The sequence below is a fragment of the Setaria italica genome, chromosome II, assembly GCF_000263155.2.
Source record: "Setaria italica strain Yugu1 chromosome II, Setaria_italica_v2.0, whole genome shotgun sequence".
NCBI lineage: Eukaryota > Viridiplantae > Streptophyta > Magnoliopsida > Poales > Poaceae > Setaria > Setaria italica.
In genome coordinates, this window is record NC_028451.1 from 38393588 (window position 1) to 38419363 (window position 25776).

The 25776-nt window shown below is 46.6% G+C and overlaps 5 protein-coding genes across 6 annotated transcripts; 2 read left to right on the top strand and 3 right to left on the bottom strand.

Annotated features, from left to right (window-relative positions):
* Window positions 1-1996: 1996 nt before the first annotated feature.
* On the bottom strand, window positions 1997-5122 carry LOC101772089 (seipin-2). Its single transcript, XM_004957408.2, has 2 exons — window positions 4117-5122; window positions 1997-2539 (listed from the first exon to the last, which is right to left on the bottom strand). The coding sequence occupies exons 1-2, from the start codon at window positions 5050-5052 to the stop codon at window positions 2093-2095; spliced, it is 1383 nt and encodes a 460-aa protein (XP_004957465.1). The 5' UTR covers window positions 5053-5122; the 3' UTR covers window positions 1997-2092.
* Window positions 5123-8948: 3826 nt separating this feature from the next.
* LOC101772497 (putative ER lumen protein-retaining receptor C28H8.4) lies at window positions 8949-12434 on the top strand. Its single transcript, XM_004957409.4, has 6 exons — window positions 8949-9281; window positions 10327-10526; window positions 11150-11290; window positions 11367-11447; window positions 11843-11967; window positions 12044-12434. Exons 1-6 carry the CDS (start codon window positions 9059-9061, stop codon window positions 12090-12092), a joined length of 819 nt encoding a protein of 272 aa, XP_004957466.1. The 5' UTR covers window positions 8949-9058; the 3' UTR covers window positions 12093-12434.
* Window positions 12435-13357: 923 nt separating this feature from the next.
* Window positions 13358-16540, top strand: LOC101772902 (transcription initiation factor IIB). Its single transcript, XM_004957410.2, has 7 exons — window positions 13358-13882; window positions 14585-14609; window positions 15051-15180; window positions 15282-15412; window positions 15518-15606; window positions 16025-16101; window positions 16176-16540. The coding sequence occupies exons 1-7, from the start codon at window positions 13530-13532 to the stop codon at window positions 16307-16309; spliced, it is 939 nt and encodes a 312-aa protein (XP_004957467.1). The 5' UTR covers window positions 13358-13529; the 3' UTR covers window positions 16310-16540.
* Window positions 16541-17576: 1036 nt separating this feature from the next.
* Window positions 17577-21115, bottom strand: LOC101773317 (triosephosphate isomerase, chloroplastic). The gene is made up of 9 exons (XM_004957411.4): window positions 20828-21115; window positions 20700-20726; window positions 20219-20288; window positions 19425-19548; window positions 19137-19221; window positions 18920-19052; window positions 18633-18806; window positions 18323-18405; window positions 17577-17880 (listed from the first exon to the last, which is right to left on the bottom strand). The coding sequence occupies exons 1-9, from the start codon at window positions 20987-20989 to the stop codon at window positions 17824-17826; spliced, it is 915 nt and encodes a 304-aa protein (XP_004957468.1). The 5' UTR covers window positions 20990-21115; the 3' UTR covers window positions 17577-17823.
* An 897-nt stretch (window positions 21116-22012) lies between these two features.
* On the bottom strand, window positions 22013-24433 carry LOC101773729 (rRNA-processing protein UTP23 homolog). Of its 2 annotated transcripts, XM_022823951.1 has the most exons (6): window positions 24043-24433; window positions 23385-23505; window positions 22969-23244; window positions 22754-22819; window positions 22446-22478; window positions 22013-22365 (listed from the first exon to the last, which is right to left on the bottom strand). In XM_022823951.1, exons 1-6 carry the CDS (start codon window positions 24318-24320, stop codon window positions 22273-22275), a joined length of 867 nt encoding a protein of 288 aa, XP_022679686.1. In that variant the 5' UTR covers window positions 24321-24433; the 3' UTR covers window positions 22013-22272. The 2 variants fall into 2 exon arrangements, with proteins under 2 accessions (XP_022679686.1, XP_004957469.1); XM_004957412.3 differs by lacking the exon at window positions 22446-22478 and having other exon boundaries at window positions 24043-24432.
* Between the last annotated feature and the right edge of the window lie 1343 nt (window positions 24434-25776).

Genomic DNA, 25776 nt, shown 5'->3' on the forward strand with positions numbered 1-25776 from the left:
GGCTATAGCCGTTTCAAACGACGGTAAGGTCCTGCCTCATCACCGCCACATGCCTAACCGCCGATTCAAACGGCGGTATCTATTTTTATTCTTTTTAAACTGACCTACCGTCATTTGAAACAGCATCCGGCTGTATAGATCTAGTTGTGCTAATTTTTTACACGGGTATTTATTTTTGCCAAATCATAAAATAAAAAATAAAAAAATTCCACTTTTGGTACTAGACCAGATACGGCCCAGGCGAGATGTGCGCCAGCTCTGACTCAGCATGTGTCGTCTGCGGTGCTCGTTTCTTCCCCGACGCCTCCCGTTCCCCCCTCCATCTCTCCATGGCTACTCTCATCGCACTCGTGCTACATCCTTCTGTCCCTTTCTGTCAGCTTGCGCCTCTCCTCTCCTCTCAAGCGTGATCTTGCTTGGGGCTGCCAATAGATCAGATTGGTGTGTATGCAGCTGCATTTCCACTGTGAAATATATAGTAGCATGCGCAGGTGCATTAGTGCATTAGATCTTGCACGGGAGATCCTCCGCATTTACTTTCCTCTAATCATCTCCGGCCCGCTAGCTGTCTTATCTCAGCCTAGACCGGCAGGCTGCAGGAATTGAATGAATTCAACCACACTAATGAAAAACAAGCGTATAACAGTGCAGCATCAGACAAGATTTGAATTTAGATGTCGTGATCGAGTTGTGTGATAAGCCAAAAGAAAAAAGAAGGATCAGATGCAGCTACCATTCCAGTTCCACCATAATAAAGGAGCATGAATTTCGTTGATGCTTTGTTAAGCATGGCTCTAGCACATGGTTTAAGAAACAAAAACAGGTCGGAGATTGTTAAGCATGGCTCTAGCACATGGTTTAAGAAACAAAAACAGGTCGGAGAAACTATCATTTTCTGTCAGCTATGCCACAGCACCCCAGGAACCTGCTCACACAATGCTCATGCTCCTACGTAGGTCCTTGCAATCTGCTCATAGTCCGATCAAATACCATGCTTCCCGGACTCCACTAGCTACTAACTACTTCACCCACTTCATGGCTCTCAAAATTTCTAAGGCAAATGCCCAAGAACGTCAGGAAGCCATTGACGTCAATGATCCAGCTACACGGGAGAGCACCGTCGCAGTGACACGGGCAGCTTGCCAGGGGGTCCTAGGGGTGCTACAGGACAGGCTCGTTTCTCCCTCGACAGCAACCAAACAGCCCCGCCCCCGTCGTAGGCTGTAGCTCTGTTGAACGCAACCGCAGCAGGGACGCCAGGCTTCAAGCAAGGGCTCGTGCTAGAGCTTCCTGTCGCTCGCCTTGCTGAAAACGAAGTCGCGGCTGCATCTTTTCCGACGCCTCCCGTTCCCTCCATCATCCATGGCTACTTCTCATCACACTCCCACATCCCTTTTTTTTTTTGTATGTACCTTTTCTTTCTGCATTCGCCACTCTCCTCTCAAGCCGTCAAATGACAAGTTTAAATAGGGTAAGGAATTGCTGCCTGCGTCACGTACCATCCACGTTTATGTGCGACGGTGGTTGGGTAATGAACGCATCACCGCGAGATTTGACAGCCCTGTCAACGCTACGATCCAGTGGCAAGACATCAAATACTTGCTGCATGCCTGCATCAGTGGCTAGTGGTCCATTTGCGCCACGTCAACGCGGTCTTCTCATTTATTTTGGAGTTGTACAATACACGAGTTAGGGATGTTTGTTTCTTTAGTGACTCCTAAAATTCCTATCATATCGAATCAAATGTTTAGATACTAATTAGAAATTCCTATCATATCGAATCGAATGTTTAGATACTAATTAGAAGTATTAAGTATAGACTAATTAAAAAATCAATTGCACAGATGATGAAGACTAATTTGTGAGACAAATCTATTAAACCTAATTAGTCCATGATTAATTAGTCCATGATTTGACAATATTATGCTACAGTAAACATGTGCTAATGATGGATTAATTAGGCTTAATAGATTCGTCTCGTGAATTAGCCTCCATCTGTGTAATTAGTTTTATAATTAGCTCATATTTAATCCTCGAATATTCGATGTGACATGAATTTTAATCTGGACTAAAGATCCAAACACCCCTTAACCTAAGGAGCAGCAACATTATGCCCACTCCTGGGGAATATACAAGGTCTACAGCACACAAGTGTAAACAGCAATTCGAAAACAAAGAGCCCCATACTGCTCCAAACAAAAAGGGTCCATCTCCAGTTCCAGAGTAATCTCTTGAGAAGAGGGAGTTCAGCCTCAAGCTTCAGTGATGCAGCATAGATCTCCGGGATGCCCGCACCAGGACCAAACTCTGCTCTTTGTCCTAGGATTATCCTGACTCCCGTTGTTGGTTCCAAACCCTCAGTGATACCCCTCATTTTTAGTCTAATAACCTGGGATTCCGAGGAATAGCCAGACAAGAGGGAGACGCTTCGGAGAAATGTCTCTATGAAGTGCATGTGAGCGCTCTTGAACTTAAGCATGCATGGTTGACTTGAAGTTGAGATCACTTTGCCATCTGCAGATAGGAACTCTGCCTTTACCTGAGCACAATGGAAGAAATGCATGAGGTTGAAATCATTGTCAGTTTAAACAATGGAAACCCGAACATGATGTGTCCAGTTCAAAATGCAGGCCAAGGGACTGTAACGAAACACAAATCCTTCCACTCCACCACCACCAACAACAACAACATAGCCTTTTAGTCCCAAGCAAGTTGGGGTAGGCTAGAGTTGAAACCCAACAAGAGCCACAAATCAAGGTTCAGGCACATGAATAGCTGTTTTCAAAACACTCCTATCCAGGGCTAAATCTTTGGGTATATTCCATCCTTTCAAATCTCCTTTTATTGCCTCTTCCCATGTCAATTTTGGTCTTCCTCTGCCTCTTTTCATATTACTGTCACGCCTTAGGGTTCCACTACGCACCGGTACCTCCGGAGGCCTTCGTTGGACATGTCCAAACCATCTCAACCGTTGTTGAATAAGCTTTTCTTTTAATCCTTCCACTCCACCAATATCTTTTAATCAGGAATTTCAATAGAACGCCTCAATGCAGAACAGAGGTCATCAAGCATACTTCTCCTATGTTGTTAACGTCAATTCATCTACAATGCTTCAATTGGATATTCTTTTCTTAACAGTTAAACATTGTCTTCAAAGAGATGAGTATGTAGAATGCAAAACCCAACTCCGTATGACCTGTTGCAATGCAAACCCAGCATAATGTGTCCAGTTCAAAATGCAGGCCAAACCACAAAACAAAGTACGAACCATTCCACTCCCGGTATCCTATAATCAGATATTTAAATAGAACCTCTAAATGCAGAACAGAGGTTAAATCATTATCTTATCATGAAGTCTATGCAAATAGAAGATGCAATGCAGAAGCATACCTCAACCTACATAGTTAGCATGAATTCATCTAAAAAGCTTCAATTGGATATCATTCTTTTCTTAACAGCTAACGAATGTCTTCAAATAGACTCGTATGTAGAATGCAAACTCCAATTCAGCGTGACCTGTTCAAAATGCAGGTCACGAAAAGCAGAAAAGAACAGAGACCCTTCTAATCTAGGTATCTTCTCAAATGTTTTTGCAGAACCTCTCAAAGCACAACAGAGTTCACTATTGTTATCTTTTTCATTAGTCAAGTATGCAGCTATGAGACGAAATGCAGAAACATGATTCAGACAACATTATTGCCACCAATTCATTCACAGAGCTCCAATTAGATGCAATTCTTTTTCTCAGTAGCCAATGGACATAGTGTAACCAGGGGAGAAATTTATAGATGGGTGCATACAACGCAATACCCAGCACTACCATTGAAAATGCATGTCAGCGCTGTTGAAAACATAACACAGACCCTTCTAAAGCTGGTGCCCTTTTATCAAACATTTAAACCCCTCAATGAATGATATAATACACAAATGTATCTTATCATTAGTCAAGTATATTATGCAACTATGAGATAAAATGCGGAAACATGCTTGTCTACACACATAAATTCATTTATAAAATTTCATTCAGATGGCATTCTTTTCTCTGTAGCAAATGAATACTTTCAAAGGGAAACATCATGCAAAGCTGCTTTTCACAAGAACCCATAGCAAATATACCTGGAAAACACCAAGCCTCCGGTTGTAATCGGATTCTGGCAGCGTCAGCGATACCTCAAGCTGCATTCGCTGATTCGGAGGCACCAATCTCGGCACCGGCACAAACGCCACCGGGCTAGGCTTGGTGTAATCGAAATTCAGGGTCTCGGTCACCTGAACAGGCTTCTCCACAATTCTTCCCACCAAGAGGCCCCCTCCCAGGAATGCCATAACCAGCAGTGCACACAGAACCACACAGACGTACGCAGCCCAGAGCGACCCCCACACCAGCCTCTGCGCCACCTTCCCCACGCCCTCCCCACCTCCAAACCGCGCGGTCAGAGCGCCCGCAGCGTCGCCAGCCACACCGAGCGCCCACGCCCTCGCGCGCCGGGCCAGTCCGAGCGGATCGGTCACGAAGAGGAACCACCATTGCAGCAGCCGGACCGGGAACGCGAGGCAGCTGATGAGCGCGCTGACCTGGAAGACCACCGCTTTAATGACGAGCACGGCGAGATACTCGAGAATGCTCGGGGCCGGCGAAGGAGCACGCGCCTCCGCCTCAACATCAGCACCATTGGCCTTCTCGTGCGCTTCATCCTCCTCCTCTTCCTCGTCGGGGGGTGGGTCAGTGCGGGGGGCGGCGCTGGTGGCCTCGGATGCGTCGGGCTTTACAGGCTCGTCTTCGACGGCAGTGACGGTGGAGGCGGCCGCGGAGGCCGAGGGAGAAGGGGAGAGGACGGGGTCGGGCTGCTTTAGAATTTTCGCGCTTCGCGGGCGGCGGCGGAGCGTGGAGGAGGAGGGGGTGTGGGGAGGGGAAGGGGAAAAGGAAGGGGAGGGGAGCGAGTCAACCGCGTCGAAAAAGGTGTCGTCGGAGGCGGGTGAGGAGGAGGAGGCAGTGGCGGCGGAGGGGTCGCCGTCGTCCATCGGCGGGTGATCGGTGGGACGGGTGGCCATGGTGGTACGGGATTGGGGAAACGAAGGAGAGATTCGTGGGGACTGGAAGGGGGAGGAATCGTTGCCGGTGGCGGTGGGAGAAGATGGGCGAGTATTTTCGTTTACCACCTCGCTATTTCAAGTTATTTGTTTCTTCTTCTTTTCTGAAATATAGTATCTGGTTTTCCCAAAAAAAAAACAGATATCTACTTTTCTAAATTTAAATTGGTAAATTTGGTAAAATACTTAAATAATACTACTATGGACTAGTAGAGAGTTAGGGGATCCCTTTATTTCACTGAAAATGAAATTGCTAAGTTTAGCATGGTTTACACAACTCGTGAGCAAACTATGTGTTCACGACAAAATGCTATATGATGTAAACTAAATTTTTTTGTGTTAAAAGCGTTTTCGATGCTGCAATTCGACAGGAGGGGCTTAGCCCACTGTTTTCATTATATAATTGGATGTTGCATTGTTAAGAACTTAAGACCATATGCCCTCAAAAAAAAGAACTTAAGACCATATAAGACTTGTTTAAATCCATAGCACTTTTAAATCTTAGAGATAGAGAATGTAGATATTTCCACTAAATAGTCACAAAAGCAACAAGTGGAACCAAAGCAAAACAATGAGAGTTCATCCAATTTTTGAGAATCACCAGGCAATGCTTTGCATCAGGCCGCATAGGACTCCGAGATGCATAAGATCTCGTACCAGCTTTTCCAGAGAAGAATGACATGTGCCTATACTCCTTCCAAAAATCCCCTCTGCAATGCCACAAAAACTACTAACGGAAGAAGACGTTGGAGAAGAGAAACAGGGCCATCCAAAAATCCACGTGTTGGGCTAGCTCATTGCCGGCACGCCACCTCGGTCCTCTCGCCGCTCCGCGTGTCCTCATGTCATGCACGTCAGGGCCTGTTTGGTTTCGGATCTAGCTCCAGGCGCTCGAAATACGTTGAACGTATGGGAGCGCTGCCTGGTTTGCCAGGACCGCATCTAAGGGTGCGTTTGGTTGCGAGGACCAAGTGGGACGGGACGGGACGATCCCACTTCGTCCCGCGTTTGGTTGGAGGACAGGTGGGACGGGGACATCCCTACGAGGGAATATACCCTCCAGATGCGGGATGCCCCCGTCCCACCAAAACGAGCGGACGGGGGCATCCCACTTCGCCCCCGTCACGCGCCGTCTGCACCGGTGGGGCTCCGCCCCAGCCGGCGGGCGAGCCGCAGGCGGAGGGGCCGGCGCGGGCGAGCTCCGCCCCGGCGGCGGGCGAGCCGCCGGCGGAGGGGCCGGCGCGGGCGAGCTCCGCCCCGGCCGGCGGACGAGCTGCGGGCGGAGGGGCCGGCGCGGGCGAGCTCCGCCCCGGCGGCGGGCGAGCCGCCGGCGGAGGGGCCGGCGCGGGCGAGCTCCGCCCCGGCCGGCGGACGAGCTGTGGGCGGAGGGGCCGGCGCGGGCGAGCTCCGCCCCGGCCGGCGGGCGCGAGATCCGCCACGGCCGGCACGGGCGAGCTCCGCCGCGGCCCCTGGGGCGAGCGGGGCGAGCGGCCGGCGGGGCGAGCGCCCCCGGTGCCGCGGCCGGTGCCCACGGCCTGGGCGGCAGGGAGCTCCGGCGGGGGCGGTAGGGAGCTCCAGCGGGGGCGGCACGGCTTGGGGCGGCAGGGAGCGTTGGAGAAGATACGGGTTAGGAGAAAAAAAAAAGAAAAGACGATGACATGTGGGCCCATATATGACATGTGGGTCCCACTAAACACATGCAGCTAACGGTGTTACCCGAGCCATCCGTCCCTCGTTTTCAATCCATCGTACCAAACAAAAAACTGGGATGAATTCATCCCTCTCAACCAAACAGCAGACGGGATGATCCCATCCCAAAAAATAGAGACGGCACCGTCCCATCCCATCTTGTCTCCAAACCAAACGCACCCTAAAGAAGCCCTCAAGAACTGCAATTATGCGAAATTGAGCCCACAGTCTCATGGGCTTGCCCATCAAGACGTTCTCCAGCAGTCCAGCTCATCTGTGGTTGTTGGATTTAGCCCGTGTGGAGAGTCAGACACCAATACCAGGCCAATTTCACACCCATGAGGCCCTTGAAAACGAGTGGCGATGCTGATTTGATGCTTTGGCGATGCAATAGTAGCCACTTGAAGCATGTTCTCCCCCTCAAAAAAAAAAAACTTGAAGCGTGTTCTGTAATTGAAATAGTTGGTTCAGGATGTATTGTATGCTGTGTCTAGCTAGGCCCATATGGATCCCTCTGAATTTTGTAACAGCTAGCTGATGCTCGAGGCATTCAGAAACCAAGCTGATGAGCAGACGAATGGCAACCGGGCAACCACGCAAACGGATGCTACGGAGTTCGACGGTGCTGCTAGTGTTTTTCCTTGGCAGAACATATCACAACACAGATAATTTTTAGGATGTTGTTTGCCGGTTCGGGAGAGGAACCACTCTCCTACTCCAGAGCCGCTTCTTCTGTATCTTCAGAGCCTAGTGACATTGGGAGGCGATCGGGTTCATCTGTGCCAGAAACATAAAAACGATGCACACTGATACTAAGGCCCTAAGACAAAAGACCGTTCCACACAAATTCTCACGGATCTTCTTTGAGTAATCCATTTATCTTAGCTTGATGACGATCTCAGAAGCTCTATAGCTTTTGTAATTTAGCACCCAATTATATCACCTTGTCCCAAGAGGAATAGACGCGGCTCTGTTTGTTTGAGTTTCATAGTAGGTTCTCGGTGTGAAAAGTCAGAAACTCGTGCAGCTTTCGAAAAGTCATTAGCTTGGAAAAGCTGAGTTCATATGAGAAGCGGAAAAGTCCAATTTTCCGAGCTTTTCATAACTTTTTTAGCCCAGAAAGCTAAACACATCTTCTAAATGCTAGTGCTGACTTTTCAGAAATAAAAAGCTAGCAGCAGCTTTTCAAAAACCCTCAAAAGATGCAGCTCAAACAAACAGACCCTGATGTTCATCACAGTTTCTTATGGTTAGCCACTTCATCTAGTGGAACTACAATTGGTTATATGAAAAAAAGAGAAAAGTTTGGAGGTAATTTGCCATAGAAGGTACCACATGTATAGCTACCATTTTATCTGAGAGGGAAAAGGAAAAATGAATGGTTACTAGGAGCAAAATTGCTATGAAAAACCCTAAAAAACAAGAATTAGCTATGTGAAAAGGAAGGATATAATAATCTAGACATATAAGTACTATTCTTAATTTCATGACAATCATTGTCTTTCCACTTGCGCCATCTATTTTGAGACTAACTTTGGGTGTTCTATATTTATCTATGATGGTGTGTTTGTATTGATTCCGTGGCTGGCTAGGCTAAGCTCAAGAGCGGGGCAACTTTGGCGTGAGCTTCTACGAAAAACTACAAATGAGTTGCCTAATAATTTGTGGCATGTCGAAACTTCATCAGGAACCAAACAACGACTTAAAAAATGCGATTCAAACATTAAACTATTTCATGCAAGAAAAAACAATTAGGAAATTTTGACCATTTTATCTCGAAGGGACAACAAATGACTACTAGAACTATCTATGTGAAAAAAAGAGAGGAAAAGTTCGCGCATGCCATAGAAGGTAAAAACCACGTGACAAGGAATCTTAACCTCGCTCCTTTTTGTCGCTACCATTTTATCTAGAAGGAAACAATGATTCGTTACTAGAATTGGCTTTGTGAAGAAAAGACAATAATCTGTAGATAAGTTGCCGTGCAAGGTAAAACGTGAGTGAAAACATAAAAAAGAAAACTGGAGGGCCAAAATCTCCTCCAATGGCACAGGCCTCACGTTAACCCCGCCTGCCTCTCCAAACGGCAAATGACCAAATTACCGACACGGCCATAACTCCGCCCCGATCTATCCGTCGCCCCCACCAAAAACACTCGCGCAGGAAGAGAGAGAGGAAAAAAATAAGGCAGAAATAATAATAATAAGAAAACACTCCCGTGTTCTACGACCGCAGGTGGTGGTGGTGCGAACGCGAGGCGACCGAGGGGGGAGACGCCATGAGGGGGACGAAGCGGCCGCTCGGCGCGGTGACGTCGTGGGTGCGGCGGCAGCCGCCCAAGGTGAAGGCCTTCCTGGCCGTGGTCGCCGGCATGGCCGCGCTCGTCTTCATCCGCTTCATCGTCCACGACCACGACAACCTCTTCGTCGCCGCCGAGGCCGCGCACGCGCTCGGCATCGGCGTCCTCATCTACAAGCTCACCAAGGAGAGGACCTGCGCCGGTTCGTTTCCGCCCGCCCCTTCGGCACCCGTTCCCGATCTGTCGAGATCGCCCGGCCCGTGCCAGCGTCGCTAGGGTCTAGGATTTTGTAGGGTTTGGCCAGTCGAATTAGCGTTTTAAAATACGGGGGGTTGGGAACATGATTTGCAATTTTTTTTAACGGGGAATCGGTGGTTTAATGTAGTGTTCATCTAGGAGGCGGCAGGTTGGAATATTTATTCGATCTATTTGGTGCCTGAATACCCCTTAGCTTTAAGATAAGATTTGTTGAGAGGCTAGACGGATGTGTAGCACTGTTATGTTTTGGGGTTCTAATAATGAGGGATTTGGTGCTAAATTACTGATTCTGGTATATTTTGGAGCTGCAAGTCGTGCTTGATTACATTATGCTTTCATTTGACCAGGGTAATTGTATAGGCTTATTGGACCCATTTTGAGGATGGTGTAGTGTGTGATGGTGTTAGCTGTTTCAAAAAGTTCAAAGAAATCGACTGTTGAATCAGTATCGTGTACTTTCCAGTTTTGGTCTTTCTGGCACTTTCAGTATCAATCTGTTTATTAGATTTCCCTCTAGTGAATTATGCATTCTGTTGTCGTATCCAATTGGAGGATCTCTTCATCCAATTGTACAGATTTTATCTTGTATGCTGCAGGCATTTCCATTTTCTCATGGATTTTATATGGGTCAGTTGTGTAGCTACTTGGCCTGGTTTATAATTTAGATTTGAAATTTCCATTATCAGAGGTCTACCGATTTCATTCATGTGCGTGATATAAACTCGTCTGAGGTGCAGAATATTGTGTTTAGCTTGTGATTCTGTTACTTGGTGGACCAAGTCTTATGTTGATCATTTGTTGCTAGTTGCAACCTTACAATTTTCCCCCACTTCTAGCTGTGAAAATTACCCTAAAATTCACCATTCAATTTATATGATTTCTTCAGTATTGTCCGTTGTATGTGGGAAGATGGCCTGCTAATACTAGTCTGTCAGAATTTCCCTTTAGCCACTTTTTGAAGAGTCTTAAGAGCCATTTTCATCTTGCAGGACTATCCCTCAAGTCTCAGGATTTAACTGCGTTGTTTCTAGCTGTTAGACTGTACTGCAGCTTTGTCATGGAGTATGACATCCATACCGTTCTGGACACTGCCACACTTGTGGCCACACTGTTTGTTATTTACATGATACGGTTCAAACTGAGGTCAACTTATATGGTCGACAAGGATAATTTTGCATTGTACTATGTGGTAAGAATTCAACTCATATCTTGGTAATTTCTGGGTTTAGATCAGTAACTGTACTTAGCTAATGATTTCAATTCCTCATACCCTTCCATCTTTTAGGTCATTTGTGAAACGCTTTGACATTCATGTCTGTTTTGTTAGTGATTGGTTTCTGCTGCTTTATGTACTTTTTTTTTGTTACACGCTTCTGTGGACCATATCCGAATAAACTGGACTAAAGTCATGTTGTCCTATCTTGCATTGCAGTCTATGGTTGTTTTTTTTACAATTGATTTTTCATGCACCTCACATAAATCTAGAACTTTGTTTTACCACCTGGGACATTTATCTTTTTTCCCTTCCCTGGGTATTAATAGCTCTATTTTGTTTGTGTGGGTCTTTATTTTGTTGAGAGCTGCATCTCCCAATTTCATTGTAGCATCTTTTGAAGTCATGTAAAGCAATCAAATAGACATTGTGAGTTTATATTATATTTGGGATCTGAGGCAGTGCTTATGATTCTTCTGCTAACAGAAGGCGTTGAACATATATTGCCTAGTTTTATTTGATCTACCACAATATTGCACTACATCTTTGTTTTATATATGCCATCTTATTGTGCTTGGGCTTTTTTTTTTCCTTTGAAGGTGTTACCTTGTGCTGGACTGGCACTACTTATTCATCCTTCGACATCTCACAACATTGTGAACCGGATCTCCTGGGCGTTTTGTGTTTACTTGGAAGCCGTTTCAGTGCTGCCGCAGTTACGCTTAATGCAAAACACTAAGGTAATTTCACCATCATGCCCTTGGGTTCCCTTGATTGCAGGATAATAAGCTGACTTCGGTTTACCATCTTTTGCAGATTGTTGAACCATTTACTGCTCACTATGTATTTGCACTGGGTGTTGCAAGGTTTCTTAGCTGTGCGCACTGGGTTCTACAGGTTCGTCCTTCTCAATAAACTCATGAGCTAATAAATATGCAGCTGTATGATTTTGCAGCAGCATTCAGTTTTCTGTTATTGTTTTTTATACCTAGCAGAGATATTCTGCAATGTCTACTGTCATTCATAGGTGCGTTAGGACTATTATATTTACTGATGCTTGTGTTTTTAGGGTCATTTCTGTTGAATAATCAGATTTCTTGTTTTTTGGGTGGTGAGGGTTAAGCAAATGAAGCAAAATCTAGCGTTCACTGTCTTGTGGCTATTGAAGTTACCCATAGCCATTTAATACATTCAGAATTCCAGTTCTCTAGTGTGTTCATGTTGGTGAAATGCACTTAAGGCAAATGGTATTCAAACCATGTTCATCGGAAGCAAAAAATTCTGTGATGTAGGTTTTGGACACGCGTGGCCGCCTGTTGACAGCTCTCGGCTATGGTTTATGGCCGTCTATGGTGCTTCTGTCAGAAATCGTGCAGACATTCATCCTTGCAGATTTCTGCTACTACTATGTGAAGAGGTACATACAGTATGGCTGTTAAGTTTAGTTGATTGTTAATTTGGACATGATCTAATAAGTGAATGTCGTTGTACAGTCTGGTTGGTGGGCAACTGGTGCTACGGCTTCCCTCAGGGGTGGTGTAAGAAGTTCAGCAGGTTACAAATTCCGCGGTTCACCCATTCTTATGTACCCAGAATAACAGTTATGCTCTAGCCCCCGACCTGCATCTTGTGTCTAATGTGAGACCGGAGCCTCCTTTAGTTGATGTTGCAAGTTGTGACTATTTATGACAGAATTGCTCCGAGGGTCCTCTTAAAAGATAGGTTGTCATTGAGACTGTTTATAGTGCGCGGGCCCTGATACCTAGTTCTTAGTTTCTGTATCACTGTCGTGGTCGTAGAACCAGGTGGTTAATGGTCTATTTTGGATTATAATCTTAGCATGCTTTCTTATCTTTTAGCCCGCAAATAAATTGGGTTGAGCCATGCAGAACTTGCCATGTGAGAATCGTGGGACGAAGGTCATCATGTCGTATTCTCTTGACATTGGGATCATCAGGAGTAGGGATTCCTTCCTGGCCATCACTTAATATTTCAGTACTACTAACATTAATTTTCTAACCGTCTCCTAATGGTCTAGTTGGATATAAGATGGATAGCGGTTGCCTCATGCTTTCTTAGCTTGCAGAGCTCACACCGGTTCCGTTTGCAATTCCTTGTGTTTGTTGCCCAAACAGACATAGCAAAGTCCAAAGGCGTCAGGTGTGCATGAGCAGAAGCCGTGCTCCTCGTGCCGGGACCTCGCGGTCGCGCGGCGCCGTTGGCTGTTGCCCGTCGCGTCCGAAAAGTGAAAAGACGACTGCGATTTGAAGTTAAAAGTTAAAACTCCTGTATGACATGTGGATGTGGATGACTCCTCGAACCCTTCCTCTTTACGACTCGGAGCAGGGGAATGTCGTCGTGAAACCTTTGCCATCGCCATCTCTGTCACGGCAAAAGCACGCGCTCTCTCTGGCCTTGGCTGGAAGCTGCTTGCGGTGCGGCTGCCGCCCAACGCCGGAAGCGGCGTGCAGAGCTTCTCTCTCTGCGTGACGTCGTGAAATCGGTCGCCCAAGGCTTACCGGGTAGAAAAATCCAAAATACTAGGAGAGGAAGAGAGATCCTATCCAACGAAAGCCAACGCGGCAAGCAAGTCGGTCGGACCCTGCCTGCGGCCCTACGCCCCTTCCGCCCGGCTCACTCTAGCCGCGGCCGGATACCCATTCCCAGGCACACCAGCTGCATCGCACGCCACGGCGTCGCAGCCGCAGGCCAGCAGCAGCAGCCACCGACCGACGACCCAAACAGAAACCGGCGCAGACCAAGCACGAAACTCTCGCCGAACTCATAAAAGCCCAACCCAAAACTCCCCTCTGCCCCCGTCCGCCTCCTCTCCCCCTTCCCCCACTCCCCGACGCGCCCCTCCTCTCTCTCCGTGGGCGCCTCCCCGTCCCCCGCCCCCAAATCGCCCCCGCCCCGCACCTTCTCGGAGCGCAGCGCCGGCAGCGCGGGAGGAGAGGGGGGAGGCGGCGGCCGGGCGAGATGAGCGACTCCTTCTGCCCGGACTGCAAGAAGCAGACGGAGGTGGCGTTCGACCACTCGGCGGGGGACACGGTGTGCACCGAGTGCGGCCTCGTCCTCGAGGCGCACTCCGTCGACGAGACCTCCGAGTGGCGCACCTTCGCCAACGAGTCCAACGACAACGACCCCGTCCGTGTCGGCGGGCCCACCAACCCGCTCCTCACCGACGGCGGGCTCTCCACCGTCATCGCCAAGCCCAACGGCGCGCAGGGCGAGTTCCTCTCCTCCTCCCTCGGCAGGTGGCAGAACCGCGGCTCCAACCCCGACCGATCCCTCATCCTCGCCTTCCGCACCATCGCCAACATGGCGGACAGGTCCCCTCCTCGCCTCCCGTCCCGTCCCCCTCTCCGCTCCAATCCTCCCTTTCTTGCTGCTCCCGGCCCGATTCGATTCGATCGAATTATGTGGTCGTGCCAGTGTTTTGCGCTGGATTGATGGTGCGCGCGCGTGTGCGACGCTGCCTGATTTGGGTTTTAGGTCCGGTTTCAGGGTTGGTTATGACTGCGGGGTCTAGATTTGAAACATCTGCTTGATCTAAAGTCGTCTAGTGCTTTGCTATATGGTGCCTGGGTGAGGTGCTGGATGATTTTCCCTTGGATCTACGGAAATTTCGTTCTTCCATTAACTGGGAATTGATCTAATACCTTTAATTTCAATAGGGAATGTCAAAAGTTTCATTTTTATTTGGCACACAATAGGTTCTAGTAAAATAGATGGGCTGCTTGCACTTCTGCATGATATTATGCACAGTAAAGCATTGACAAGTTGATCGTGATGGCATGGAGTACCTATACCTGAGGCATGTGATTGGCCTAGTGAAGGATCATTCTAGAGTGGGGCATTTAATACAAGTAAACAAATATCACAACATGTTTCTGATTTGGGTGAATAGATGCACAAGGCTCAAAGCTATGTTCGTCAATAATTTGATTTACTACCAAACCTGTGTGGACCTTTACCGTCATAGCATCTGGATTTCCACAACATGCTGACAGCGAATGATATGTCTTCTGCAGGTTGGGCCTTGTGGCTACTATTAAGGTAAGAAATCTTATGGCTATCGTCCATTATACAGTATTAATTTAGCTGCCTGCATTTTTTATGTAGCTACTTGGTTATACTTGCAAGTGCTAGCTGTGATTTACCATTTTTAGGTGCTGATGAAATGGCGTGTCCTGATAGTTGGCCTATTGTAAAATACTGATACATAACTCTTTGTATGCTCCCTTACTAGGAATATTTGTAGCCCATCAGATTACAACTAGACATTTTACAAATTTTGAGCTAGCGTATATGCTAAGAGTAGGGATCCATGTTCTGTACCATGGCTTTTCTTATCTTCCTGAAGATAGATACACGTAACATTTTTCTGAACACCCATTGTGTGATTGAAGTTGTTGCTGCTTCCAGCTTCCAGTGTTCGTTAGGATGGTAACTCACTGCTATGTAGTGATTATTTGTTTTTGTTTCTTTTTCCTCAAGGATCGAGCCAATGAAATCTACAAGAAGGTTGAAGATCTCAAGTCTATTAGGGGAAGAAATCAAGATGCCATATTAGCTGCTTGTCTGTATATTGCTTGTAGGCAAGAAGATAGGCCTAGAACTGTGAAAGGTACATAGTGTTCTGGAAATTAAGGACTTGCTGGACATTAGAATTCATAACCATACATGCATTAAATTCCATCGTTCTTGTTTTGTGTTGGATTGTTGCAGAAATATGTTCAGTTGCTAATGGAGCCACGAAGAAAGAAATTGGCAGAGCAAAAGAATTTATAGTGAAACAACTTGAAGTTGAGATGGGGCAATCTATGGAGATGGGAACCATTCATGCTGGAGATTTCCTGGTATGTTGGCCCAAATATATATTAGTTTTCCATTTTTTTGTCAGATTTGGTAATTATCGTAGTTCTTAAGTTGGTAGCTAGTAGCTTATAAGCTGACGATTGCAGAGGCGTTTCTGTTCAACTCTTGGGATGAACAATCAAGCTGTTAAAGCAGCCCAGGAGGCTGTTCAGCGCTCGGAGGAGCTTGATATAAGGTTTGGCATTTCAGGCTCTGCTAGCCCTGGTCCATTTCCATTTGATTGTGGTTAGGGCCTTCTGTGGCATGAAAGTTTAGTTTAGCTTTAAGATTGCTGCTTTGGTCTGATTATGGCTTTTGAATCACTGATGCTTAGCATAAACTTTGATCAATTTTAGTCAGGTGACCTAATGAATCATATATGATCAGATAAACAAAGTACTCATACATTCCATTAAAATTAGTTTATGCTCCAGGCTGCAGCACGTAAATCTATTACAAGCCATGATGCAGCTTAATGTTTTGTTTGTATCATCATGTATGATAGACATGCTATGAATCCTGAAATGATAATTCCAACTTGGTCAAATTTGTAGCGCACATTTCTTGACAGATGAAAAAGATATGCTGACACTTCCTTTCAACCTTTTGTGCAGGAGGAGCCCTATCTCAATTGCAGCAGCAGTCATCTATATGATAACCCAACTCTCAGAGGACAAGAAGCCACTTAAAGGTTTGGATTGGTGCCCTGTTATCTCTTCTTCGTATGACTGATGAATCGGTGATAACACTGACATTTTGTTGCAGACATTTCCTTGGCTACTGGTGTGGCAGAAGGCACCATCAGGAATTCATACAAGGATCTGTATCCCTATGCTTCAAGGCTCATCCCTAACACCTACGCCAAGGAGGAAGACCTAAAGAACCTCTGCACACCTTAGGAAGCTTTTTTCTTCTTTTCCTTTGTTACATAAGGAAACTTTTTTCTTCTTTTCCTTTGTTACATAAGTCGGGATTAGATTTGTCAAAGAAGAGTGAGTGATGTTGTCCCTGGTGACTGTACTGGGCAATGTGTCGCCGCCGCGGTTAACTTTATGTGGCCATGAGAACAAAAGTTGTCCTCATCAGATCGAATTTCTTTCCAGTGATGGCAAGTTTCGTACATTACCTTATCTCACCTACCTCCTGAGGCGCAGTTGTCATTTTCGTGTGCGCCCTGGGGTGCAACTGTAGGTAGCAACCAGACTCCTGATTTTGTTGAACTCTCATCTGCATCGTTCTGAAGAAACCATGATGCATCCATCTCTATTCAGATTTTGCACAAACTCTTGAGGAAACAGGGTGTGTGTTTCGGTTCATGTAGCGTTTGTCAGCAGCGGGGGGGTTGGTGGTGTTGTTCAGGTTCAGCAGCCGGCTATCATGCCGTGGGTCATGGGCTCATGGCTTGGTCGGCGGATCGTCGGATCCATCGAGAAAACGGGAAAAAGGGTGGTCTGCGAAGAACCCTCGTTTTGAGCGACGGACGCCCATCCGGTGGATGCGGCACAGCGGCAGCGCGAGGACGACAGGCGCGCGCGCCCGTCAGCGATGGGTTTCTTTGACGCACCAGTGGGGAACGCACTCGCCACTAGCTGACGGCCCTTGGGTAGAAGTTGGGTTGGGTGGCTTGGCAGCCTCACAGTTCACAGGAGTCGCATGGAGCGCGCGCCCGGGTCACTGGGGGTTGCCGAAAAGAAGCCGTCCATGGCGTGGGCGTCCGCCCGTTTAACGTGGACAGCCGGTTGCCTGGCTTGTCCGTCCAGTGGAGCCGCGCAACGTGCTCCAGTGTCGCCTCCAACTTGTGGTGGAGCCTCAGAGGATAGCTAACCAAAGCAGACGGGAACGCTCGTTCCGGGTTGCTCGTCCAGGCAAATTGCTCTTTGACCATGAACAGGTGCTTGATTCAGCTACCAAGTTAGGAAACAGGGCACCATTGGCAGTGACTGCCGACAGTCGGTTCTTATCTGAACCACAATCAGGTCGTAGCCTTTGCATCACTACTTCGACTGCTCAGCAGCTCTTGTTCCATCAAGTTGTGATCGTGCACGATCACGCGCAGGTTCTGTAGAGTTTTGCGTCGTACACTGGCGGCTGCCCAATCACGGCCCTTGGCATCTCGCCATGAACGGCATTCTTTTTGTCAGAAAGATCGCAGCACAAAACATCCCCAACGACACCAGTGAAGTAAATATTATTATTTCACGTAGTATGTTCCTGATCACTCGCTCACGTATAACTGAACTCCAGTCACATACAGAAGGTCTACGGGAACAAAAAATGGTGGCATCTTGCATTATTTCTGTCTTCGTGCTACAAATCAGCAAAACCAGGAGGAGGTGGCTGCGCACCATCACACGGAGCACCTCCCGCAGGCTTAGCTGCCTCTCGTGTGATCACTTATTTCTAACAGGGCGCATCAGGCTGCAACTTTCTTGGCAGTCACTGAGTTGACAATGGTGGCGAAATCAGGGCCCTGCGAACAACAAGAAATTGTTAAGCACTTAGCTGATAGGAGACTATATAACAGTGAAGGTTTTAGAACTAATATGCGGCATACAGAGTGGAGAGATGAATATGCACGCACGGTCCTACTCCCTCCGTCCCAAATTATAGGTCGTTTTGGCTTTTCTAGATTCATAAATATTTGTATGCATCTATACACACACTATATTTAGGTGCATACAAACATCTATGCACCTAAAAAAAGCCAAAACGACATAATTTGGGACGGAGGGAGTATTTAACACCACTGAGAACGAACACAAAAAAAAGGTTGCAGGCATAAACCACTACTGAACAGATATTGATGTAGATAGTCCGGTTAAACACCATTGAGATTTGGAAATACATAATAAAAGTTTTATTATGGGTTTAGGAGCTGTAAACATTCAAGATCTGATGTTAATTTCTCATACCTTCAGAGAGGCACCACCAACAAGAAAACCATCAATATCTTCTTTCTTTGCAAGCTCTGCACAATTGCCTGCATTTACAGAACCTGCAACAGAAACATAGGAAAATGATCATATCATAGCCAGTCAGACAGAACTGAAATAAAAACAACAGTATCAGTACAAAAATTTTAGCTTTAAGAGTTAATATTTCGTACTATAAATTAGTAAATCATGAATCCTAAGTTCCATCTTCCATTCTCATCAGTTTAGAAGGAAAGAAATCAGAGAAACACATTGATTCTGACATGGTGATATGACATGAAAACCTAACCTCCATAAATTATTCGAACGCTAGAGGCAACATCCGGTGATACGTTGGTCTTCAACCAATCGCGTACAGCAGCATGAACTTCCTGGGCTTGCTCAGGAGTAGCAACTTTTCCGGTTCCAATAGCCCAAACGGGCTCATATGCAATTACAACATCGGCCCAGTTTGAGATACTATCTGAAAGCAGATAAATGTTGGTATCAACACCTCAAAGTCTCAAAATAAATCAATGCTCTAAATTCCTTCTCAAGAAGGCCTAAAAAATTTTAGTAAAGAACAAGAAGTTTCACCTGCAAAAGCCTTCATCTGCTCAAAACATACATCAAAAGTTTTCCCCGCTTCTCTCTCTTCCAACAGCTCTCCAATGCAGGCAATAACCTTAATATTTTGGCTCAATGCATATGCAGCCTTCTTCCCGATAAACTGCATCCGAACAACTTGTTATACAATCTGAAACTATGTTCTGCAAGTACGGATCCATTTGCATATGGTGAGTATAATAGTTACCTCATCATCTTCGCCAATAATATGTCTACGCTCAGAGTGCCCAAGAATAACCCATTGACAGCCGATGTCTACCAATTGTTCTGCACTGTAGTTTTTATAAAGGGAAAATTCTATCAGTGAAGAAGAAGTCAAAATAAATCCGTAGTCATCCATTAACTATCATATAAAGTTCACCCAATAATATAAATGCAACAAAATGCTGCTTTTGTTACAATTACTGTACAAGTAGCTGCAATCTCCATGTATAGAAAAGAAAAGGGTAAAAAAGTTTCAGCACCAATACCCAACCTGATCTCTCCAGTGTAGGCTCCTCCTTTCCCAATCCATACATTCTGAGCAGATACCTCAATGCGGCCAGTTAGTGAATTCTTGACCTGGTCAATATAAATGAACGGGGGTGCCACCACAACATCTGCAGTATTGCCATAACTCCACACATTAGTATGCTAGCCGAATTAATCCAAAAACAAGCAGCAAAGTGCCATAGTATATTCTAAACAATCATATCTACTACATGTGTCTTCCACCACGAGATACTTCGTTCTAGTGATAATTTGAAGGCTATAGGTGAAATTCCATCTAAACTACCATACAATTAAATTGCTCCTAACATGCAGAACCTTACATAGATGTTTTGTTTCAACAGAAGAGCCTGCAAACACTGAAGTGTTTCCATGCCATATGGCACTCATACTGGATCAAGTTAGCTGTTCTTTAAGTTTCTTACAGACAAAAAGGATCCGCAAAGTCGCTAGCAAACCTTATCAGGAGCATTTAGCAAATAACTTGCCTCCTGCTTTCTTTCCCTAGAAAAACTTGAGAAGAAAATCTAAACATGTTGGAATTAGCGATGGATTTTTGCACTTTTGTTGTTAGTACTGTAAAGCATGTGAAGCAAATAAGTGGTACTAGTAAATAAATATTGCAAATATTCAGTAACGTACCCATATTAAAATTAATGGGAACCTATGTGAAATAAGAAAACATTAGAATACTGAATAGCAATCGAATGCATGCACCTGATGTGAACAACGTATAAAAAGGAAGATTGAGATATGAGAAGAAGAGACAAATGGCCTTACCTACATCAGCTTCAAGTGTAGCAGCATTCAATTCAGAGACAAGCTTGCTAATGGAGTCCTTTGTTCCATTCTGAAGTGAGGGAAAACAAGAGAGTAAAAAAAGACATTAAAGACCAGAACTGCTAAGATATTTGACTAAGCTAGGACATTAAACACCGATGACATTCCCTGGCTTCTCAATTACAAGTTTTCCAGAAAACGAAAGATGCAACATGCAAGAAAGTAAGAAACTTAGAAACATTTTCCATATATACCGAACAAAAATGGCTTTAGTAGGCCAAGTTAAGCTAGGCAGCAGAAATGCGATTCTATTTCTAGAAACGGCCATGTACGGAGTAAATCACGGGGTATGGGATGACGACAAAATCTCATCCCGGTCCCGTTGGAATGCCCAATGCGGCAACAGCCAAAAGATCATAGAGTTACAAAAGCATCATCAGTACTGACACCCCCAAGCTGCAGAAGCAGAACAGGCACTTACGCACTTCCAGTTGCCCCCGACGAAGAACTGCAAAGGAGACGCAGCAAGCATTAGCATGAGCGCAGAAATCACACGGGCAGATTAAACACGGCTAGTTTATAAAAACGGCCGCGGCGGCGGCGGCGCACCTTGCCGGATCCAGCCATGGCGACGACGCGCTGCGCGCGGCGGCGGGAGCTGCCGATGCGGAGCTGCTGCGGGGCGGCGGGGGCGGCCGCCGCCGCCGCCCGGCGGGGGTCGGCGAGGCGGGAGAGGTGGGAGGACGCGAGGGACGACGGCGCCGCGGCCATTCTCTCTCTCTCTCTGTGTCTCGCAGCTGCGGTTGGTGGGAGGAGGAGGCGAGGCTCGAGACTAGCAGCCGCCCTGGTGGGGTGAGACTAGCAGCCGCCCTGGCGGGGGTGTTCACGAGGTGGGATGATGCGCGCAGCCGCAGCCACCGGCCAGGGCAGGGAGGGACAAGGGAGGGTCGGGGGCGGGGTAGGCAAGGGACAGCGACCCGTGCGCGGGTCCGCGGCCACGGCTTTTTTGTATGGCCGCCTACGCGCCCTTATCGGCCCACGGATAGGGCACCAGGGCCCCGGACCGGATCCTGCCACGTTTCGCGCCCAGCGGAGATATCAGGGCGCCGCTGGGCCGGCCCAGCTGGACGGCGACAGGCCGTGCGTCGGCGTCCACGTGCGTGTTACGTTATTACGTACCAGGTGGGTGAACAGACCCCTCTCAAAAAAAAGGAGGTGGGTGAACAGACAGTCCCGGAGATAACGGTCCTAGCAGTTTTTCGCCGACGGTGATACTCCGGCGCCCGGCAGTGGCTGGGTGCGCCGTGAGCTGTGTTTCTTCTCCTTTTTGCGGGGGCTTTGTCTCAGATTCCTGGCTCATGAGCGAGACATGCCGTTGTCGCCCATGACTGAGATATGCCATGCTTTCTGAGTTTGTTGCAGTTGCAGTCATGACCACAAACGATGCCAACGTTTCGCCGTGAGCAGTGAGCTAGCCATGGACTTGATACGAGTTCTAAGCTTTTATTTGGACATGTCGCCAAGTTAAAAGCTCCAGAAGCAGAGAGTGTCGAGCTAGGTAGGACTGGTCATCCGGAGTTTATCGGCAATTTTCTTTTGTCAATTTACCTACACGGTGCGCCGATGTACGCCTCATGATCATATTCTGACTGGGCAGAGCCCAACGGGACACTACCCAGTTAAAAGTGGTCGCAATTACTTCAAAAAGACCTGTCTCCACAAGCACATACAACGATTAACGAATGGGATAACACACCCAGACAAGCAGGCGCTTGGAGAACAGTTAGCACCAACTTTGATTCGAAAAAGCACTTCATGTTGCATCTTGCTGCGAAAAATTCCACCTACAGGCTCTGGATATCATGATTACTGCAGACAATCAAGTATTACTACATTGCAAGGAACACCATCAGCATCTTGTGAGACAAACATCTTCATAGTTTTTCTTTTTTCAAAGGAAATCTTCCCTAGTTGACTAGCTATGGAGTTCTGGCTCTGGGGTCAGGATGGATGCACGGCAAGAGCACTGCAACTTCATAAGCAAGCCCATCCTTCTAGCTCGCCATCTCTGCTTGCTTGTTATCTTTCTGGCTTCTCTTCCGCTTCCGAACCCTCTTTCTCTTTGCCTCGCCATCAGCCGTAGCCCCCTGCAGAACAGATGTTTCATCAGTGCTTGCGAGTAGTGATTATGGAGTTCAGACATCAGCTAGAAATCAAGATAATTTACATGTGTTAAGTTGTCTTCCATTCTGTTCTGTCTCTGCAACAAAGTTGATTTTACAATATGAGGACAAATAGATACTCCCTCCGTTTCAAATTATAGGTCGTTTTGATTTTTCTAGGTTCATAGGTGTTCGTATGCATCTAAACATACACTATATTTAGATGCATACAAACACCTATGAATTTAGAAAATCCAAAGCGAACTATAATTTGGGACGGAGGGAGTACTTATGAAGCACATGCTTCGGCGGGGGGAGGGGGGGGGGAACCATATAGCTACAAAACAAGGAAACTATGCGGCAAGGAAAATACCTGATTTTGAATAGCTGAGGGCTGGGGCTTTGGTTTCTTTTTCTTGCAGGAGAGTGGGTTAGGACCCTGCAAAAGGATACTTGTTAACATTTTGTACAAGAAATAGATCTAGAGTAGCAAACTCGGCCACTGCTGATGCCTACTAGATAATAAACACCAAATACAGTCAACCACAAAACAAAAGATACCAAAAAGGCAATGACTGTAAATATAACCTTTGCTCTGTTCCTTTTAAACTTGCTTTTATCTGCAACACCAAGTGCATTTTTTACAAGAGAACTGATAGGCCTCTCATGTTGTTCTCCGTCACTTCCATTTTCACTGGCTGTTGTCTTTCCTTCTGATGCAGCCTTCATTAACTTCTTATACTCAGATATGTCCATATTGAGACGCTTCTCCTCGTCCAATTGAGCAAATTTGCGTTGCTGAACAGAGGGTTGCTCTATAAACAAGGAGTTCTTCAGTCCGTATATTACAGGAACCCCAGGAATCTACATGGAAGCAAACAAAGTAAATGAGCGAATTGCTTCGACCCAGACAAGATTGCAAAGTACATGGAAGCAAATAAGGAAGATCAGCATCAGCAGCAAGAAGAAGAAGAAGAGAGACAGCAGATGACGATGGTCAATACCTCTCTTAGCTTTTCCCGGAGATCAGCATCCTGGGTGGCAACAAAGAAATGCTCAGGATTTTTATCACCTATCAGTGATAGGACACAATTCACTGCACTGACAACCTTGTCATGCTCACACCTGGTAACACAAAAGAAATCCAGAAAAACAGAAAGTCAGTGCATCGAAATTAGGCTTATATTATAAAACCAATGCCCGTCTGATCCCATATGCAAAACTCAAGCTGGAACACAAGACCATGTCCAGAAATGGCACAAAACTAAAGGCACCAGGTACTCAATTGTAATTGGTATGCCAGTGAAATACGTGACACCTAAAACCAGTGAAAAGGTTCTGTGCCAAACAAAGGCCACCAAAATGCACTCTGAAGTGATCTAAATTCCAATTGCAGCTTAGGTTCCAGACAACAAAAATTGAGATTGAGACAAATTTGCTACACAGGCTCTACGATAGCATGCAGGAACAATGCAGTTTGGTTTTCCGAAGTATGAACCTGATAATCATATTCGTGTAAGTACATTTGTGAACTGAATAGCAAAATCAAATTACCAGGGCCTCAGAGCGATAGAGATACAACCAAGTTGGGAGTGATAAAAAAGAAAGAATGGTACTAGTAGCTGAGAAGGTGGCAATACTGTGGAAAGAAAAGGAACCCACTTGGTTGTGGCGAGAAGCTGCGCGGAGTCGAAGGATTCGGCATGTGACTTGCCAAGTCGCCTGAGCTCTGCGACGATGCACTTGGAGGTGAAGAGGGCTGGCGTCCTGGAAGCCGAGAGGAGGTCGCGGAGAGCATCGTCGGCCGGGAGGAGGCGCTGGGTGAGGAGGTGGTGGACGAAGGTGCCGTCGATGAGGACCTTGTAGGGCTCGCGGAAGCCGAAGCAGGTGGAATAGAACTTGACCGCTTTGCGGTTCTTCGACCGCTTCTTCACCCGCATCCTGACCGCTCAGTTGGGAGCAGACGGCGGCAGCCGGCAAGGGAGGGGACGGCGGGCGGCGAACAGGTCGGTGGAGGCGGCGGTGAACGGGCAGGAGAGCGAGCGAGCGAGCTAGGGCAGGGCTTTGCTTCAATCAATCCCGCGGCTTCTCTGCGTACTGGGCTAAATTGGGCCTCAAGGGAATAAGTGACATTGGAGCCCACTTAGAGTTCCATTTTCGGCCCGAATTGCAGACACGTTTTGAAGAAGAAATGGATATTTCTCGCAATATTTTTTCTCTTTGTGGACTCAACCACAAATATCCGCCTAACCAATTAAACGCACAAATATCCGCCTAACCAATTAAACGCACCAAGTGTACCGACAAATATTTTGTTAGTGAGGAATCAAATGTTAGAAAATTATTTTCTAATAGATACTTGAACGAAAAAATCCAATTCACACAATGACAAAGATATATGATGGCCTTTTGCCCTGCTTGACTAACGACGAATGACTGATAAGGACCTTTTGATCTCATTTTGATTCTGCAAATCAGCTAAAATCAGTTTTCTAAAAACTAAAAACACTAAGAGATACTTTATAATTGGATGGATTGTAAAAATCTGATCACCCATGTTATGATAATCCCACTATCTTCCTTCACCCTATTACTTTGATATTACAGACAACCACCTTATAATCTTAGGATCCAAACAACCTAGCAATTTATAATCTATATTCCATATCATTATAATATATAAGAGATCCAAACATGTTCTTAAAATAAGTCGACATGAATCCAAAATGCAGAAATGATGAGACGAAAGTTCAATTGATTTTCCGAGCAAGAGTCTGGGAGTTAATCACGAATTCATGAAGACTGGTGTTTTGTGAATTTGTGTTTACTCAAGTACCTTGGATTTTGTTTGTAGTTTCAGGTTTTGTTTGTTTTAACTTGGAAATTGTGATGCATTGCTTCTCACGGGCTAGTAATTATTTTCAAAGTAGAAGGAAAGAAATATGAGAGGGGACATATGGCTTCCCCTATTGATTTATCTATCTATGGCCAAGGGATCGGATTGTAATAATCTAACATGTGAAACGCAAAGAGGCGACGAAACATCGTACGTCACCTTACCCTTCACTCCGTCATCCCGCGCTCCAGGGCGTCCGCGCCGTCCGTCGCCGTGAATCGCGGCACGGGGAGCATCACCACCCTACGTTCCAAGGAGACGCCCCCACCCGCGCCCTCGGGACATCCATCGACGCTATCCAACGATTGTAGGCCATCAATTTTCCCCGCGCGCTGCCTCCCATCAATTCGTTCCTCTCTGCCACCACCACGACACCCTAAATCGCCGACTCGACACCCTCCTCCATCGCCACGAACGCCGTCCTCGACCGAGTCCCTGACGCCATCCTCGACCGCAGCATCGACGGACAGTGTCCTCAACCGACGCCCTAACGACGTGCA

Bases quoted from the DNA above. Each gene is read 5' to 3' on its own strand.
- LOC101772089 (XM_004957408.2), bottom strand. From the start codon at position 5,052: ATGGCCACCCGTCCCACCGATCACCCGCCGATGGACGACGGCGACCCC. The intron at 2,540-4,116 runs GTATATTTGCTA...CATTGTGCTCAG, and splicing joins GGAGGCTTGGTGTTTTCCAG to GTAAAGGCAGAGTTCCTATC.
- LOC101772497 (XM_004957409.4), top strand. From the start codon at position 9,059: ATGAGGGGGACGAAGCGGCCGCTCGGCGCGGTGACGTCGTGGGTGCGG. The intron at 10,527-11,149 runs GTAAGAATTCAA...TTTCCTTTGAAG, and splicing joins ATTTTGCATTGTACTATGTG to GTGTTACCTTGTGCTGGACT. The intron at 11,968-12,043 runs GTACATACAGTA...GTCGTTGTACAG, and splicing joins TGCTACTACTATGTGAAGAG to TCTGGTTGGTGGGCAACTGG.
- LOC101772902 (XM_004957410.2), top strand. From the start codon at position 13,530: ATGAGCGACTCCTTCTGCCCGGACTGCAAGAAGCAGACGGAGGTGGCG. The intron at 15,181-15,281 runs GTACATAGTGTT...GGATTGTTGCAG, and splicing joins TAGGCCTAGAACTGTGAAAG to AAATATGTTCAGTTGCTAAT. The intron at 16,102-16,175 runs GTTTGGATTGGT...ATTTTGTTGCAG, and splicing joins GGACAAGAAGCCACTTAAAG to ACATTTCCTTGGCTACTGGT.
- LOC101773317 (XM_004957411.4), bottom strand. From the start codon at position 20,989: ATGGCCGCGGCGCCGTCGTCCCTCGCGTCCTCCCACCTCTCCCGCCTC. The intron at 20,727-20,827 runs GTGCGCCGCCGC...TCTCCTTTGCAG, and splicing joins CCATGGCTGGATCCGGCAAG to TTCTTCGTCGGGGGCAACTG. The intron at 17,881-18,322 runs GTATGAGAAATT...TGTTGTTCGCAG, and splicing joins TTGGTGGTGCCTCTCTGAAG to GGCCCTGATTTCGCCACCAT.
- LOC101773729 (XM_022823951.1), bottom strand. From the start codon at position 24,320: ATGCGGGTGAAGAAGCGGTCGAAGAACCGCAAAGCGGTCAAGTTCTAT. The intron at 23,506-24,042 runs GTGGGTTCCTTT...TTGTGTTACCAG, and splicing joins CAGCTTCTCGCCACAACCAA to GTGTGAGCATGACAAGGTTG. The intron at 22,479-22,753 runs GTATTTTCCTTG...ACTTTGTTGCAG, and splicing joins CCTCAGCTATTCAAAATCAG to AGACAGAACAGAATGGAAGA.